General features: G+C 38.4%; 1 protein-coding gene across 1 annotated transcript; it reads left to right on the forward strand.

Annotated features, from left to right (window-relative positions):
- Nucleotides 1-4806: 4806 nt before the first annotated feature.
- Nucleotides 4807-6432, forward strand: LOC107829564 (arogenate dehydratase 3). The gene has a single exon (XM_016657012.2). The coding sequence runs from the start codon at nt 5023-5025 to the stop codon at nt 6322-6324; it is 1302 nt and encodes a 433-aa protein (XP_016512498.1). The 5' UTR covers nt 4807-5022; the 3' UTR covers nt 6325-6432.
- The last annotated feature ends 12947 nt before the right edge of the window (nt 6433-19379 follow it).

The raw sequence follows: 19379 nt of genomic DNA on the forward strand, positions 1-19379 counted from the left end.
GTTCCTTTTTTTAGGAACTACAACTACATTGGCTAACCATTCGGGATATTTCACCTCCCGAATGGACCCTATTTTGAGAAGTTTAGTTACCTCATCCTTTATGAATGCGTGCTTTATCTCGGACTGGGGTCTCCTCTTTTGCTTCACCGGTTTGAGCCCCGGGTCCAGGCTTAGCCGATGTGTCGTTATCTCCGGTGGTATCCCTGTCATGTCTAAATGGGACCAAGCAAAATAATCTATGTTATCAATAAGGAATTGAATAAGCCTTTTCCTGAGTTCGGGGGTTAATTCCGTTCCCAGGTATACCTTTCGCTTGGGCCGGTACTCGATCAATATAACCTGTTCCAGCTCTTCGACCATTGATTTGGAGGCATCGAAATCTTCGGGAACAATAAAAGTTCGAGGGATCAGAAAGTCCTCCTCTTCTTCTTCTATCTCCTGCTTCCCCGATTAGGTCGAGGCTGATGGTTATGATTGCTATTTGACTTCCTCTTTTTCTTTGATGCTCGGCCTTTCTGAGGTTGATAGTGTTGATATTGGTGTTACCTCATCGACCGCAAACATTTCCTATGTAGCATGTTATTCCCCGTATACTATTTTTACACCGTCCGACATCAGGAATTTCATCACTTGGTGGAGGGTCGAAGGGACTACCCTCATATTGTGGATCCAAGGTCTTTCGAGCAGGGCATTGTATCTAATGTCACCCTCAATTACGCGGAACTTGGTGTCTTGAATCGTTCCAGCAACATTCACCGGTAGAATAATCTCCCATTTAGTTGTTTCACTGGCCATATTGAAGCCGTTTAAAACCCGAGTTGCGGGTATGATTTGATTCTGTAGGCCGAGCTGTTCCACGACCCTCGATCGGATGATATTCGCCGAACTACCTGGATTCACTAAAACACGCTTATCTTGAACTTTACTTAATAAGATAGAAATTACCAGAGCGTCGTTGTGGGGTTGAGAAATTCCTTCTGCTTCTTCGTTGTTGAATGACAAAGTGCCTTCGGGCACATAGTCTCGGGTTCATTTTTCCCTAGTGGTTGATACCTTAGTGAGTTTGAACATGGGTCCCTGTGGAACGTTGACCCCACCGACGATCATATGAATGACATATTGGGGTTCCTCCTGTTCATTTTTCCTGTTGGCGTCTCTTTCTCTGAAATGATTCTTGGCTCGATCGCTGAGGAACTCTCGAAAGTGGCCCTCATTGAATAGACGAGCTACCTCCTCCCTTAATTGCCTGCAATCCTCGGTTTTGTGACCATGCGTGCCATGATACTTGCACATCAAATTTGGGTTTCTTTGGGAATGATCGGTCTGTATGGGTCTGGGCCACCTAGTATCTTTGATCCTTCCGATTGCCGATACAATGCACAATGCATCGATGCTAAAGTTATATTCCGATAACCGAGGTGCCTCTTTTGGATCGGCATACTTGTCGAAACCACTTTTTCTCATAAGTCCCCGAGAACTCTGTCCTTGATCATTTCTTTGATTGTTCTGGGCGAAAATGCGTCCTGAACCATTGTTCCTTCGATATACGGTATATGGTTAATATCGGTCTCTATTCGACCATCGCTCCCTATCGATGTCCCTCTGGTTCTTAACTACCGACCTGTTTGGATGTACTGAACCGGAGGGGGCTCTTAGTTGGTCGTCCTAGACCCTGATCTTCGATTGATATCGATTGTGCACATCTGCCCAGGTCACGACCAGATACTCGATCAAACTTTGTTTCAACTGACGTGATGCTATCAAACTCCGCTCATTCAACCCTTGGGTGAAAGCTTGAACGGCCCAATCATCTGTGACCGGTGATAATTCCATGCGTTCTATTTGATATCGGGACACGAACTCCCTCAGCATTTCATTATCCCTTTGGCTTACCTTGAAAAGCTCTGATTTCCTCGTTGCGACCTTTATGGCCTATGTGTGTGCCTTTACGAAAGAATCTACTAACATGGCGAATGAGTCGATGGAGTTTGGTGGCAAGTTGTCATACCAAATCATTGCTCCCTTCTAAAGGCTCTATCCGAATGTTTTCAACAGCACAGATTCGATTTTATCATCTTCTAAATCGTTACCCTTTATGGCACACGTGTAAGAGGTGACGTGTTTGTTAGGGTCGGTCGTCCCATTATATTTAGGAATCTCGGGCATGCGGGATTTTTGGGGATCGGTTTTGGAGCTGCACTCGGGGGGAAAAGGCTTTTGCATAAATTTTTTGGAATCCAACCCTTTCAACACTAGTGGTGCCCCCGGGATCTGATCGACCCTTGAGTTATATATTTCCATTTTTTTATCGTTTGTTTCGATCCGTTTTGTGAGTTCCTCGACTATCTTAGCAATTTCGGGATTAGTCCCCGATTCTTGCTCATTTGACCTTACTATAGCTGGCTCCGTTCTGTGGGTGATTTCTCGGGGTGGACTGGGCTCTGGTCTGCTCGGTACCTGGGTTTGACTCTGCAACTGAGCTATCGCTACCTGTTGAGCTTGCAACATTTCGAAAATCATACGCAAGCTGATTCCGTTTTCCTCAACGCTATGGGTGTCTCAAGCTGCAGATCGAGTACCACCATGAATGTTATTTTCAGATTCAGAATGTTGGTTTGCCTCAATAGTCACATGCGAATTAACGTCTAATGGTACTTCGACTCGGACCCCAACGGCATCGACAAATGGCCTTTCGGCCCTGGGCGTCAAGTTGTTGGTCTCACCTTGAAGGCGAGCTTCGTTATCGACAGGTAAGGCCATTAATTGAGAGTTCGTTATTCCTAATCCGAAATCAAAGACACTTTCAACGACAAGCGTAAAACGGTGTGTTTTGCAGATTTATGTCAAATAACCACTGTTATCCTTAGCCCCACGGTGAGCGCCAAACTGTTTACTCAAAAAACGAATAGAGTTGAATTTATACGTAGTTCTAAGGGTAGTATAACTTGACGCAAATCGTATAAGCGAAAATATCGAATATTGACTATCAAGAATGAAAATACAAACAAGGTTGAAGGGAGGATGATTTATGAGTAAGCGAGATGAAAATAGTTTATAAAGCTCAAAATGATAATCTCTCACTATGGAGCATATACACAGTATCTGAGTTATAGTGTCTTAATGTCTCAATGCCCCCTTACAGAGATAATAGTCATCCATCTTATAGTGGGGGATCTTACTTTAGATATAATTAAAAATACATAGTGGGGAACCATGATAAATTAACTTTTTCCTTTTTCCCTGCCGAGATTCTCTCTTTCAGTGCGACTGTAACGACTCTTATCTATAGGCTCGATATTGACTTAAGCTCGATACTGAATCGAGCTCGATATTGATTCGAGCTCGATTTTAACTCGGGGCCCGGTATTGATTCGGGCTCAGCATTGGTCGGTCTTTGGCTCTCGAGCTCAATAACGTTGCTTCGCATCATGGTTCGATTTGAATTTGAGCTCGATAATGACGTACATCATGGTCGGGTTCGATGCAAACGCAGTCTATATCTGATCGAGCCATTGAAAAATCATATCGTTTCTCGCCACATCCTTTCCGAGAAACGAGAGGACTATCTGCATACGGTCGAAACCAATTTTGGCCTTCGTACGACTGGTCGAGATGGGAATATAATGGGTCGAAGAACGTCTTCATAATTTCGGGATAAGATCCGAAGCCGGGTTACCTAGCTTCGAGCTTCAGGGACCGATCAATACCGAGCTCGAAGTCATTGTCAAGCTCGAATCCAAATCAAACCATGATGCGAAGCAACGTTATCGAGCTCAAGAGCCAAAGACCGACTAATGCTGAGCCCGAATCAATACCGGGCCCCGAGTCAAAATTGAGCTCGAATCAATATCGAGCCTATAGGCAAGAGCCATTACAGTCGCACTAAAGGAGAGAATCTCGGCAGGAAAAAGGAAAAAGTTGATTTATCATGGTTCCTCATTATGTATTTTTAATAATATCTAAAGTAAGATCCCCCACTATAAGAAGGATGGTTATTATCTCTGTAAGGGGGTATTGAGACATTAAGACACCATAACTCAGATATTGTGCATATGCTCCATATTGAGAGATTATCATTTTGAGCTTTATACACTATTTTCATCTCGCTTACTCATAAATCATCATCTCTTCAACCTTGTTTGTATTTTCATTCTTAATAGTCAATATTCGATATTTTCGCTTATACGATTTGCGTCAAGTTATATTCCGTACCCTTAGAACTACGTATAAATTCAATTCTATCCGTTTTTCGGGTAAACAAATCGTGAGATTAAATTTGAAATGAGTTTATCCCACGTTTGGTTGGGATAAAATCGTAGTATAACTAATCCCGTAATTAGTTATCCTGAGATTATAGTGCTCTTTTATTCCTACGAGAGGGTAAGATAACTAATCCCGAGATAATTAATCATGAGATAACTTGTTATCCAACCAAACCAAACAGACCCCTAATTGGATGATTAGAATTACATCACCCTTAATCAGAGATATTAGACTGGAACTCATAGGTTTTGAGAGAAAAAACTATACCTTCCTTAGTAGATTTACTAGAATAAATTTTAAACCTTGTTTTTTGTTTTTTCCCTTCTTGAACGAAATCTCTTACAGATTTTGATAATATATACAGAAAAAGAAAAAAAAGATTATTAAGATTAAGTAGAGTTGTCTCTATCTTGTTGAAAGAAACAAGACTACAAATTCACATGTATATGTGTGGATATCTAGATAGAAACGTGTGTGTATGTATATGTATCATATTATAAGAATATGTATAAATAATAAAATAAACATTACTGTATTTGATAACATAGAGCAAAAGGGAAAATGTGGTAGGTGTGAGATTTACCAGATACCTCCTTCATACACCCACACAGTAATATATATACCCCTCTTATTTCTTTCATTTCTCAGCTTGGATGTTCAGAGAACTACAAGCTTCGAACCAAATTTTCTCTTTCTTTTTTGTCCTTCTTTTCTCATTTTTAGAGTAATTGCAATTTGCACCCAGAAATTTGAAAGAAAATGCAATATCTTACTCCATCATCGTCGGGTATAAATCTCAAATCGTTAATCCGGTCGAAAATTCAATCTCACCTGGTTGTTCCGAGTCGACTCGTTATCAAATGCGCTTACCGGTTTGAGTCGTCCAACGCAGCCGCCAACACCGGTACCATAAATACTAACGGTGCTCCGTCGACCTATAACGCTGGACACGTCGGCGCGTCGCGAGCTGATTGGCAGAGTTCCTGTGCCATTTTGGCAAGTAAAGTCGTGTCCCAGCAGCAGGACACTGAGATGAGCGGCGGTGCCGGTAACATCACCGCCGTCAACGGCCATACGATGATAGATCTTGATCTCGTTGCCATCAATGACAACCAGCCTAAGCCGCTCACCATCACTGACCTCTCCCCTGCGCCGATGCACGGCGCTCAGCTCCGCGTCGCCTACCAAGGCGTTCCTGGCGCGTACAGTGAAGCTGCCGCCGGCAAGGCTTATCCGAAATGTGAAGCGATACCTTGTGATCAATTTGAGGTTGCATTTCAAGCCGTTGAACTCTGGATTGCAGACCGCGCAGTTCTTCCCGTCGAGAACTCTCTCGGAGGTTCCATTCACCGGAATTACGACCTCCTCCTCCGTCACCGTCTCCACATCGTCGGAGAAGTCCAGCTCCCGGTCCACCACTGCCTCTTAGCACTTCCAGGCGTTAGAAAAGAGTACCTAACTCGAGTCATAAGCCATCCACAAGCCCTAGCTCAGTGCGAACTCACTCTCACAAAGCTCGGTCTAAACGTAGCTCGCGAAGCCGTCGATGATACCGCCGGAGCCGCCGAATACATAGCTGCCAACAACCTCCGCGATACAGCCGCGATTGCATCCGCACGCGCCGCGGACCTCTACGGTCTCCAGATCTTAGCAGAAGGGATCCAGGACGACTCTAGCAACGTGACTCGGTTCGTGATGCTAGCTCGTGAACCAATCATTCCTCGAACCGACCGGCCATTCAAAACAAGCATCGTATTCGCACATCACGAAGGAACAAGCGTCCTTTTCAAAGTTCTATCGGCGTTTGCATTCAGAAACATAAGCTTAACGAAGATCGAATCACGGCCGCACCGGAACCGGCCGATCCGAGTGGTCGACGATGCGAATGTAGGAACCGCCAAGCATTTTGAGTACATGTTCTACGTAGATTTTGAAGCTTCAATGGCGGATGTTAGGGCTCAGAATGCGTTGGCTGAAGTTCAGGAGTTCACGTCTTTTTTGAGGGTTTTGGGAAGTTATCCAATGGATATGACTCCTTGGTGCCCTTCCCGTGAAGATTAATTCAATGAATAAAATAATTACTTTTATCTATTTTGTAATTACTATTTCCAAAGAAGGGAAAAGAAAAGAAAAGGAAACACCATTTAAATTAAATTAAATTCCATTGAATATTTTTTCCCTGCTTTGTGTTTTGTTATATTGCTTCAAATCCGAAGGTAGTTACATGTAGCGTGATTTACTACTTAGTAGGCGTTTGGACATAAGAATTGAAAATTCTAAAATAGGGGGAAAAAAATTTTCTAGTGAAAATTGTATTTGAAATTTAGAGTTATGTTAGGACATGAATATAATTTTGGGTTGTTTTTGAAGTTTTGTGAGTGATTTGAGTGAAAATTTTGAAAAACAGTTTTTTGGAGTTTTTCAAATTTTCGAAAATTTTCAAAATGTATATTCAAGTAAAAATTAGAAATTTTATAAACAAACGATGATTTCAAAAAAAAATAAAAGTTTTTTGGAAAAAAGAAAAAATTTCTTATGTCCAAACGGACTCTTACTCTCTTTCAGAATTGATGGTAAATGTTAATAATCCTTGTAAATGTTAATACTCAAATTTTCCAGTTTGCTACTTTATTGTTTGTATTTTTCCACCCCTAGTTTGCTAATTTATGGTGGAGTGGGACAATCGTGTAAGCAATTCTTGTGAATTTGTAAGACGTGTGATTTATATGCATTTCCAAGACGACTAAATGGTCATTTGGTTAGAAACAAGGTATTCTTAGATGGTAATGATAAGATTATGGTTAGAAACAAGGTATTCTTGGATGGTAATGATAAGATTATAGTACCGTGATTAAATGATAACAGAATTATTTAGTGGATATATTTTTTTTGGTAGAGGTTTGGTTCATTAAATTAAAAATATGATACATGAATTATAAATGTAAAACATATTTTTCTTTATACTATATAAGTTGAGATAAACTTTTAACTTAATTTTTTTTAAAGAATTTTGGGAGAAGGATATCTTTATTATTTTAGTGCTTTATCCTCAAATTAGTAATCCATCCAACCCTTAATATTGGATAGAAATAAATCACAATTATGGTATAATTAATCCGAAAATTGCTAATCCGAGATTCAAGAATTCAATCAAACGCGAAAAAAAATCTCTCACATTTTATCCCTAAATTGTGACGGGGATGCACCTAGGGTCAACCCTTATCCTATTTTTATTTGCCCTAGTGATCAACGCACTGACGCGCCACATTCAAGGGAAGGTGTCCTGGTACATGTTATTTGCAGATGACGTTCTACTGATTGATGAGACGTGGGGCGGTGATAATGAGAGGTTAGAGATTTGGATGCAGACCCTGGAGTCTAAAGGTTTCAAGTTGAGTAGAACCAGGACAGAATACTTGGAGTGCAAGTTTAGTTGTGTGACGCAGGTAGTGGACGAAGACGTGATGCTTGATTCACAAGTCATCCCTAGGAGAGAAAGTTTCAAGTACCTTTGGTCAGTTATATAAGGGAATGAGGAGATTGGCGAGCATGTCACACATCGTAATGGTAGAGGGGGATGAAATAGAGGCTCGCTTCCGATATTTTGTGTGATAAGAATGTGCTACCAAAAATTAAATGTAAGTTCTCTAGAAGATGAAGGTGGCTGAAATAAGAATGTTGAGATGGATGTGCGAGCATACTAGGTTAGATAGAACTAGAAATAAAGTTATTCCGAACAAGGTGGGCGTGGCCCCTGTGGGGGATAAGATGAGGGATGCGAGATTTAGATGATTCGGGCATGTGAAGAAGAGATGCACAAATCCCCCAATAAGGAGGCGTGAAAGGTTGGTCTTAGAGGGCCTAAGGAGAGATAAAGGAAGGTCGAAGAAGTATTTAGAAAGGTGATTAGACAAGACATGGCGATGCTCCAGCGTACTGGGGACGTGACCCTGGATAGGAAGGTTCGGAGAATAATTAAGGTAAAGGGTTAGGTAGACGAGCGTTGTCCTTGCTTGTACCAATAGCTATAGTATATTACTTAGTGTTATTCTTATATTTTCTTATTTTTAGATTTCTATTATTACTTGTTGTTGTTTTCGCTTCGGTTTTCTAAATACATTACTTAGTGTTAGTCTTGTATTTTTGCTTCTGTTTTTCGATTGGTTTGCTTGTTATTGTCCCTTCCTCTTATCTTTCCTGAGCCGAAAACAACCTTTTTGTCTTCTTAAAAGTAGAGTTATAGGGATAAGGCATGCGTACATACTATCTTCCCCAAATTTCACTTGTTATTGTTATTGTTTTTCCCAAAATGTGTATCGATTATCCCACTAACAAACCAAATGACCTTTTATGTATTAAAGCTTGGAACGTCTATTAATTACCGAAAACAAAATTTGCCTAAAGAGTCTTTGGTGAGTGTCTTTGTAGTAGAATGGGACATTTGTGTAAGCTATTCATGTGAAATTTTATGATCTGTACTTTATTTGTATTCTCGAGACACCAATATTAAAGCTCGAGACATCCATTGTTACAAAAAACAAGATTTACCTAAAGAATACTCTTATTTGGTAAGTGTCTTTATATACCTTAAAAACTTTTATGAATTCGTCCCGGTAAATTTTCACAAATATAACAATTTAATTATCCAAGTAATAGGACGGGTGTAGAAAATTTCCACGATAGAAATTTTAAACTGAATTCTTGCATATATGTGTTAAAAAAAAAAAAAAAAATTAGATATATGTTTTGAATTCACACTCTTAACTCAAAACTAGTCATGTAATTAAACTGTAAAATTACCGTATCTATCGTCTCTTTTTCTCTTCATTCCAATGATTCCACCTCTTCTGCTTTTTCTCTACAGAGTTACCTTTTAATTGAGAGGAGGACACTAGTACTTTTCAAATAATTGAACGAATGAAAACAAATAAAAAGAATATTCGTTTATTCGTTATTCTCCTTTTCCCCTTGTATTTATTTTGTCCAATGAAGAGAGGAGCAGATGCTAAAGCGGGTTTACATCATATTGGGTAGTGGTCAAAAAAATGCTAAAAGCCCCGTAAGTAATCAACATTAGAGATTATTGTCTTTTATTAATTCCCATTATACCCCTGAAAATTTTCATTTTGAGGTGGTATTCTATTTTATTTTCAAGACAGTCACTGTAAAACATCATTTTCTATAGTTTATATAAAACGGAAAAATTCCTTTTAAGTATTCAATTTTTGATTTGAGTGCTTACTCTTAGAGTTAATAACAATAAAAATATAGAAAATTGAAACAAAATAAACATACAATTTACTAAAAGAATAAATAATTAAATAAAAAGCAAGCAAACCTAAATTTCACGTATCCAAAAGGAGGACACACAACTATATAAATTGCAGAACTGTTAACCTATAGTATAAAACAAGTAAATACATAAATTTACCCGTACATGTAACTTTTAGAAGTTATTATTTAACAATAAATATAACCTTAATTATTATAAATATTTCAATAGTCGATCTCAAAAATAATAAATGAAATAAAATTAATAAACTAAAATATTACATTCACAATAGAGAAGTCTGCTACGCTTACAAGGATCTAGGAGTTATCTAAGATATGCATTCGTGGCTTTAGAAAAGCCCCAAATCCCTTCTATTTACTACAATTCTTCCTCACAAATCGGTCATCTCATTCGTGTGATCCATTAGAGAAGAAAAAAAGTCCATATTATAGAAATGAGAGTGTGGAGTTATATCATAATTATTCCCCTTGTCTTTGGTTATGCTCAAACCATAAATGAAAGGCAGAATTCACAGTTTATGGGTATGTCTTCAACGAAATGAGGATGAGCGAAATACCGTAGATAATTTGGAAGAGATTTATTTGATTCTTTCGGTAGTCGAAATACATTCGCTTATGAAATTGTTACTAATATTTACTATTTTTTATGGACTACAGGCATAACAAGGCCGTAGGAATCCATGTAAATGCATTCCCTTTCGGATTTGGATTTAGCATGTCATTTGATGCAAATTTTGACTTGCGCAAGCACTTCTGCATAAAATTTGTGACATATGATTCCTTAGTATTGTCTGAGAAATCCTAAATTAAATGACTGTTTAAATTTATATTCAGTTTCAGAACATCCTTTCAAAGGAATATTTACTAGTGTTCTCATGCCTGGAGATGACGAGTTTGTTAAGTCTTCCTGCTCTACATAATCAAGTGAAACAAGAAATCAACTTGTCAAGGATATTTTCTTCTCTGGTAGAGCACACATAGGGATAAGTAATTTGTGAGAAATATTTGTAGTAAATAGAAGGAATTTGGGATTTTGGGGCTTTTTGTTTAGATTAGAAGGTTAATTTGAAAATTTTGCTAACGGTGAGGGTAGATTTGATCCGATAGTATAACGGATGATAAATATGAACAATATATCAAAATATAGGGTACATTTGGCCCTTTTTCCTTTTTTCTATTAGAAGCAGATGAAATATTACGTAGTGTATTACCAACTATTAGGTCATATAGAGTTTTCATCGACTTAAGTTCCTAATTAAACTTTTGGCTTGCGAAATGGTACTGTTTGTTAAGTTTATCACATATAACTTGTGAAATCAGTTCTAGTTTATAATTAATATAGAGTATGCATATTTGTAGGTGAACATAAATTAGGTACTTAACAATACTTATGACAGATTCTTTAGCTGATAAGACACCAAGTAGCATACTTCCTTTTTTTTTTAAAACATTAATATAATAAATTCATTTTCCCTATTTTTATAATAACTAGACTTTAGCTGATCTCATTAATTAACGAAAGTCCATAATTTTAAATTTATTTTAAAAGAAAAAAGAAAAAGAACTAAGTAGTAATGTGTACAAACCAAACCGGAAAACTGCACCAAACCGAAAAGTCAAACCAAACCGATTAAAAAATCCGACTAGGTTTGGTTTGATTTGGTTTGGTATTGAGTAAAAAATTTCGAACCAAACCGACATATAAATATATAATTTTTTATATATAATTTTAAGACTTTATATAGAATTTTATTTAAAAATGTCTAGAAATATTTGATATCCTCTCATGGGATATAATATTTAATAGAACTATAAAGTGCATTCATTTTTATTTACTTTAAATAATAGATTGTATCACTTTCTTATTATGTGTTATTTACATGCGTCAATCATCTCTTTGTTCTTTCATATTCATATGTCAAGATTTATTACATGTTTTTCGAATTTGAAGTGATATTTCGATAATCTAAAATTACATAAAACATATCATTATTTAGGTATCATATTGATTTTTATGTTTAATTATTAAATTTGGTTAACCCTGAAAGCGTATATCAACCAAAAAATTATTGGTAAAACGACTAAGAAAATAAATTATTATGTGTTACTAAAACAAATTCTCCCATAAGATCACTTTAATAGATCATATGTTTGTTATTTTATTTTAAATTTTTAGTAAACATATATTCACTTATCAAAATTTTATCTATAACTTTAATAATGCAAGATTGAAATAATATTCATGTAACAAAAAACTCGAAAAATCTGACAAAACCGAATCAATCCAAATCGATATAATAGGTTTGATTTGATTTTGATAAAATCCGAACCAACCCGATCCATGTACACCTAAGTAGTATGTATGTGAAATCTAATGACAAGAAATAGTTAAGTCCAGCTTATATTGTCCCACAAAAGTTGGACCATTTTAAATTAATTTTGAGATGAATTTGACGATCCACTTATTTACACGTGATGAATACTATTGTCCATAAGTGTACAATTCTTTTAGTTTTGCTAGGGCCAAAACAAATGTAGACCATTTCTATAATTGATGACCACAGTGTAGGAGCAAGCAATTTGTCTATTTCAATTAGCTGTTTAAGAATATTACTTCCGATTCACTTATTGATTTTTTGATTTTTTTTATGCTCCATAATATTTGATTTTTTCGTATATTAAAAAGAAGTTAATTTTTTTTTTCAAATTTATCCTTGAAATAAAAAGCCTAAGAATATTTATTATATTTTAAATGAATAAATTAAGATTAATATAATTAATTTTACTGTTAATTAATACTAAAATATGAATTCTTTAATATTTATGAAAACACTCGCAAAATCACCTAAAGTGGATAGGAGGAAATACTTTTACGAATGATAGATAATTTTGTCCTTTTTGTTGTTGCCTTGTCCTTAAAAATGTTATGAACCACGTTGTCCTTTCAAGTTTGAGTGAGCTTTAGGGCAATTAATGCATTATAGGGGTTTGTATTATTGCAGTCAGATAATTTAATTTTCAATATGAATTTGATATTCATGATTTTTATAATAAAACTTATATATTTGAAATAACATTAAAAAGTATTGTAAGTCAATAAAATTAATAATTTAAAATATTAAAAAAATCATAATTAAAGAAAACATTATTTAGTTCTCAAAATAGTAATATCATCACAAAAATGAGACAAATGAAGTATGCCACTAAAAAATTACATGTATCGATATCTTACTTACATTTAACAGAACAATCTACCTCACATACTAATTAGATTCTATCTAGGCTTTGTTATTTCCTCATTTGACCTTAAAGAAAAGCTTTTTACTCTTGTTTAATACGCTGGATAAGAAGCGTAAGGTTGACACGTTGAAAAACCGATTACATAGTTAATTATATTTTCTGTAAATTATTAATTAATATTTATCATAAATTATTATTATTATTATTTTATAGTCCACTTAATTATAATCGCAGAATTATCATTTAGGTAAAGTGGATCCATCTCAAACATTACTCTTGGCTAAACTTTATCTAAGAGTTTAAAAAATTACTTATCTAGTAATTCTAATACTAAATTCACTTCTTTTTATCTTTCCCGTCTTAAGTATACAACTCTGAGAAAAACATAAGTCGTTGCTTCTAGAAAAGCCGAGTCTTCCAAATTGGTTGAGATTTTCAAAACTATTTTCTTTACGAAAAAAATTAATTCAACGTCTTATAATTATTCTTAACTAGTTTGGAATTGAGATGTAATAATCAGTGTGTTTACCTGAAAAATAGATAGAGTTGAATTTATTCGTAGTTCTAAGGATATGTGATATAGCTCAATACAAATCGTAAGGATAAAAGGAAATATCAAATATATACCGCAAAGAAGGCAAAATAACAAAGTTGTAAAGAAAACGATTTTTGGGACTAAGCAAGATGAATCAGTTTATGAGACTTAAAAGAATAACTCTTGAATATAAGAGAATATGGTACTTGAATTACAATGTGAGCTCCCTAAAAACTGCCTTTCCAAAAATAATAATCCTCCTCTTTATAGTAGAGGGATCTTACTTTAAATATAATTAAAAAATATTCAGTGGGAGATCCATGATAAATCAGCTTTTCCACAATTCCTACCAAGATTCTCTCATCTAGTGGGATTGCAACGGCTTTTGTTTGTGAGTCCGATCTGACTCGAGCTCTTGGTCTCGGTTTGAGCCCGATTCTAACTTGAGCTCTCGATCTTTGGCTTAAGCTCGATTCTGACTCGAACCCTTGAATTGATTCGGGGTCAATGTTGGTCGATCTCTGGATCATACGCTTGATAGCTTTACTCTGCATCATAGTTCGATTTGAATTCGAGCTCGATAACAATATCGAACTCGACATTGATCGCCCCCTCGGGTTCGAAGCTTGTTTGTTCCATCTTCGGAACCCATCTCAAAGTCTCACTTCGATCGATTATCTTTTGAACTCGATTAGACGTGCGAAGGCCGAAATCTATTTCGACCGTATATAGATAGTCCCCTTGTTTCTCAGGAAGAATGTGGTGAGAAACGATATGATTTTTCAACGGCTCGATCGTATTATAACCTGACGTTTCCATCGAGATCGATCATGACGCATGTGATAGCTGTTCCATCGATTTACTCTTTCAAAGCATTTAATGCATATCAGACGGTGGTCGGCCACCGCTGATACTAAACCGCCATCGCTTAAACCTATAAATAACCCTTACTTTTATCATTTACCACTTTTACATCTCTAATCTTCCAAATTTCCCAAGTCCCTTTTCGTATTCTCTGACTTACCCGCAAATCTGTGATTTCTCTTTGCAAAAGCCCCTCTTCAATTCTACCAAATCCTTGTCACCTTCTTCTATTCCTCACCTTTGAATTCAAAAATGGCGAAAACATCACAAACCATTCCTCAGAAAGAGAAGGCTTCATCTTCACAGTGTGCCGCCGATGAGACACCGGCAGAACCACGGCCTAAGGAGTGCGTTCCCGGGGCATGTGTTCTTACTTATGATTTTAAAGTCGATAAAGGCTCATCGGTCCCTGGCCGATGTGAGCCAGTATCGAGGTGCATGTGTTCGATAACCGAGAAGTACCTCAAACAGTTAAAGAAAGATTGCAATTGGGATAAAAAAGAAATAATAATTCCTACTTCTGACGAAGATATCACCACTTACGTGAAAGGGTTTTTGAATGTGTATACTTACCCTTTCACGTTAGGTCCCCTCGATTCCGTTATTATTGACTTCTGTCGTCAATACCAAATAACCCTAGGCCAGGTCCATTCTTATTTTTTGGTGGATCGTTATCCTGATCCGATACTTTGTGAGCGAAATCGGGGGGATGCCGTTCACCCTCGACCATCTTATTCGATTGTATCGTCCTCGACTTTTTCGAGGAGGGTTAATAAAAATTCAGCGTCGGCTACCAAGGCTCTGTTCTCGAGCATTGACGAGGACAGGGATCGGGGCTGGATGGACAGGTTCGTTCGAGTGAGGACTTCGGACCTGATTCCGACTGAAAAGATGCCCTTTCCCGAGGAGTGAAATATGAAAAGTAAGTGTGATCCTGTTGTTACTTCTATTTTGTTCTTTCATTTCTTTTCTCATCGACACTCTTCTTTTTGTGATGTAGCGATTCCCTGGATGCCCGGAGCAGTTTCCGATCTCAAGAACTGGGTACGAGCTCTTGTTTCGACCTCCACATATGCCGAGCGCTCATGGCATGATTTTTCAAAGGGTCGGTGGGAGGCCAAAAATTATGGTAAGCCCTTTTCTCGTACTCTTTGATAATTCGAACGAGATGGTTTCCAAATATTTTAATAAAATTTTTCATATGCAGGTTTGGGCAAAGATGTGGTTTTGAGGCCCTTGTCCAACGAGGAAGAAACTTTGGCCTCTGTCCCAAAGCCAGTGAAGGAAAATAAAAGGAAAAGAGCCTCCGTTCTCAAAGATCCAAAACCGAAGAAGAGGACAACTCATAAGCCGAACAAGAATGCCATTCCTTTGACCGTGGAATCAGTTCTGCGTCTAAGAGATGAAGATGAAGAAGAAGAAGAAAATGATGGGTCCGCGCTGGCGGCCCGAACGAAGAGAACCACTGATGCCCCATCGGCAGCTGGATCGATAATGCTTCATGAGGTTCCGCCTCGAACTGAGGATATACCGAAGAAAGATTCGGGTGGAATCCCTGAATTATCAGAGATCGAAGACACATCCCATTGGAGCCAACGGATGGGGGATATGTCTGAAGGGGCCCTTGAATCCCTTCGAACCGAAGAGAATGCTCCAAGTGATTCATTTGGGGCAGCAACAATCGAGGATTCGCCCACCTTTCCCGCTTTTTCTGCAGGGGTGATTTGGGAAGCCCAAGCTTTGGGGGCCCTCGATCTTGACAGGCCTCATGATGGAGAGGATCCCTTTCGTGACCTGTTTACCGGTATCGAGGATGTTACCGGTACTAGTGATGAATCAGATCTTTTTCACGGGGTGAAGCAGGCTTTGAATCAGGTAAGCCTTAAAATTATTTTATCGGTACTACCTTTATGTTTACTTTTCGTTAATTTCATTTCTTGTTTCTTTGTAGGCAACGACAGTTCATCGAGAAACATGTTCTCGGTCCCAAAACGAGTTGCGTCGATACGAGGCTGACCTTTAACGGGTTACTGATGAGAGGAACTCCCTAAAACTTCTCTTATGGCAAAAGGAAGAGGAAATAAAAGACCTCTGAGCTGAGTTGGCCAAGGCTTACCGAGATCAGACTGATTTGTCTGAGCAGATAATGATACTTTTAAAAGAATATAGGCTTGATACCGTAACGATGGCTAATTTTTCGGTCTCACAGTTGCAGCAAAAAATTGAGATGATCGGGAATCTTCGTGAGGAGGTCGACGTGATAAAAGTGGAGTCTTTGCAGTAGAAAGAAGGTATGGACAGCTTTGCTGCAGAGAAAGAAACTGCTCGCCCAATTATCATCGGCCGAAACCCAACTTCAGAGAATGAAGGAAAAAGGCCTGGTTCAAGCAAGAAGAATAGAGGAGCTCGAGGCTCGGTTGGCCTCTGTATTTGCCAAGGCCGAATCTGATAACGAAAAGGTAAAGGCCGATGCGGATGCACTCGTGGCCGTCTATCGGGCCAATGCTGAAGCTGCCCAGGTCCAAGCAAGAGAGGCAGCCGAGACCGCCGATACTCGAGCACATTGGGTCGCTGAACTTGCTAAGTACCGATCTCGGAGGGTAACCCTCGAGGAGATCCATGCTCGTGGTTTCGACCTCGCTGAAGAGATAAAAAGGGCCAAAAGACTCGAACCCGATGCTGAAGCCCTGGTTTTCGATGATGATGATGATGATGACAATGATGATGATGATGGGGGTAAGATCGGATCCGAGAATGGGGAAGAGCCCTATGGATAAGAGACCGCTCCTGAGGATGAGAAGGAAGCTTAGTCCTTAATTTTTACGTTGTAATCAATCATGTAGACAATTTTGTATATGGACAATTTTGCTGATTTTCTTCTATTTTGTGAAGACTTTATTCACGCCTTATGAATGTTTTCACAAGGATTTAAACAACTTAATCAAATTTGGACTTCGTAGCCTCTATAACCGAGCGAGCGCTTATTCAAACTTGAAGTGATGTAGCCCTTAGGATTACTAGTTGAGTCAATGATTCGAGCTCGAAGAAATATAGCCCGTAAGCGTAATGGTCGAGTGAGTGCTTGCTTGAACTCGAAATAAAAGTAGCCTGTAGGCTTAGTAGTCGAGTGAATGATTCGAACTCGAAGTAATATAGCCCATACGCGTAATGGTTGAGTGAGTGATTGCTCGAACTCGAAATAAAAGTAGCCCGTAGGCTTAGTAGTTGAGTGAACGATTTGAACTCGAAGTAATGTATCCCATAGGCGTAATGGTCGAGTGAGTGTTTGCTCGAACTCGAAATAAAAGTAGCCCGTAGGCTTTGTCGTCGAGTGAATGATTCGAACTCGAAGTAATGTAGCCCGTAGGCGTAATGGTCGAGTGAGTTGTTTGCTCGAACTCGAAATGAAAGTAGCCCGTAGGCTTAGTAGTCGAGTGAATGATTCGAACTCAAAGTAATGTAGCCCGTAGGCGTAATGGTCGAGTGAGTTATTTGCTCGAACTCAAAATAAAAGTAGCCCGTAGGCTTGGTCGTCGAGTGAATGATTCGAACTCGAAGTAATGTAGCCCGTAGGCATAATGGTCGAGTGAATTGTCTGCTTGAACTCGAAATGAAAGTAGCCTGTTGGCTTGGTCGTCGAGTGAATGATTCGAACTCGAAGTAATGTAGATCGTAGGCGTAATGGTCGAGTGAGTTATTTGCTTGAACTCGAAATAAAAGTAGCCTATAGGCTTAGTCGTCGAGTGAATGATTCGAACTCGAAGTAATGTAGCCCATAGGCATAATGGTCGAGTGAGTTGTTTGCTCGAACTCAAAATAAAAGTAGCCTGTAGGCTTAGTCGTCGAGTGAATGATTCGAACTCGAAGTAATGTAGCCCGTAGGCATAATGGTCGAGTGAGTGTCTTGCTCGAACTCGAAATGAAAGTAGCCCGTTGGCTTAGTCATCGAGTGAATGATTCAAACTCAAAGTAATGTAGACCGTAGGCATAATGGTCGAGTGAGTTGTTTGCTCGAACTCGAAATAAAAGTAGCCCGTAGGCTTAGTCGTCGAGTGATGATTCGAACTCGAAGTAATGTAGCCCATAGGCATAATGGTCGAGTGAGTTGTTTGCTCGAACTCAAAATAAAAGTAGCCTATAGGCTTAGTCATCGAGTGAATGATTCGAACTCGAAGTAATATAGCCCGTAGGTATAATGGTCGAGTGAGTTGTTTGCTCGAACTAGAAATAAAAGTAGCCAGTAGGCTTAGTCGTTGAGTGAATGATTCGAAGTCGAAGTAATGTAGCCCGTAGGCGTAATGGTCGAGTGAGTTATTTGCTCGAACTTGAAATAAAAGTATCCCGTAGGCTTAGTCATCGAGTGAATGATTCAAACTCAAAGTAATGTAGCCCGTAGGCGTAATGGTCGAGTGAGTTATTTGCTCGAACTCGAAATAAAAGTATCCCGTAGGCTTAGTCGTCGAGTGAATGATTCGAACTCGAAGTAATGTAGCTCGTAGGCGTAACGGTCGAGTGTGTTGTTTGCTCGAACTCCAAAATAAAGTAGCCCGTAGGCTTAGCAGTCGAGTTTATCTTAATTCTGTTTGCGTAATAAATCTCCAAATAGAGAAATTTTTCTTGGATATAAGATGTTGGTAAATAGGAGAACTTTGTTTGCAAGTCACTATTCATGTGTTCATGTTTCGCGTCTGGGTTCGGGTCAACTACAAGAGCATGGTTCGTTTTGACCATTTGGCTCTTACAACTTTTCCTATTGGAAACCCGTTGTTGCGAAATAACTTTCTTGCATCGGAACTTGATATATTTGAGGGCTAATGCCCCTCCCCCCCAGTATTCGAGGTCGATTGTAAAGAGGCCTCGGATACTGTTGTAAGTGCAGCACGATCATTGGTTGCCTCATTAAAAATCTTGCCAAAAAACCCATTTGGGAAAAAATCGGTCTAGGGAAAAAAGAGTGCAACGCGTGCTTTCAGATCTAAGGCTTCGTATTGAAGGATCCATCTTAGCTCCCAATCGGACTTCTATAGGGGTTAGTTTTGAAATGTAAACGAATATGGAAGGGTCGTACCTTAGCAGTAGTATCGTTTTAGATGTGACACATTCCAATTGCTTGATAATTGTTTGCCGTTTATAATGCCGAGCTTGTATGATCCCTTTCCGACATTCTCGAGAACCTGATATGGTC

The sequence above is a fragment of the Nicotiana tabacum genome, chromosome 9 (assembly GCF_000715075.1).
Source record: "Nicotiana tabacum cultivar K326 chromosome 9, ASM71507v2, whole genome shotgun sequence".
In the NCBI taxonomy this organism is placed as follows: domain Eukaryota; kingdom Viridiplantae; phylum Streptophyta; class Magnoliopsida; order Solanales; family Solanaceae; genus Nicotiana; species Nicotiana tabacum.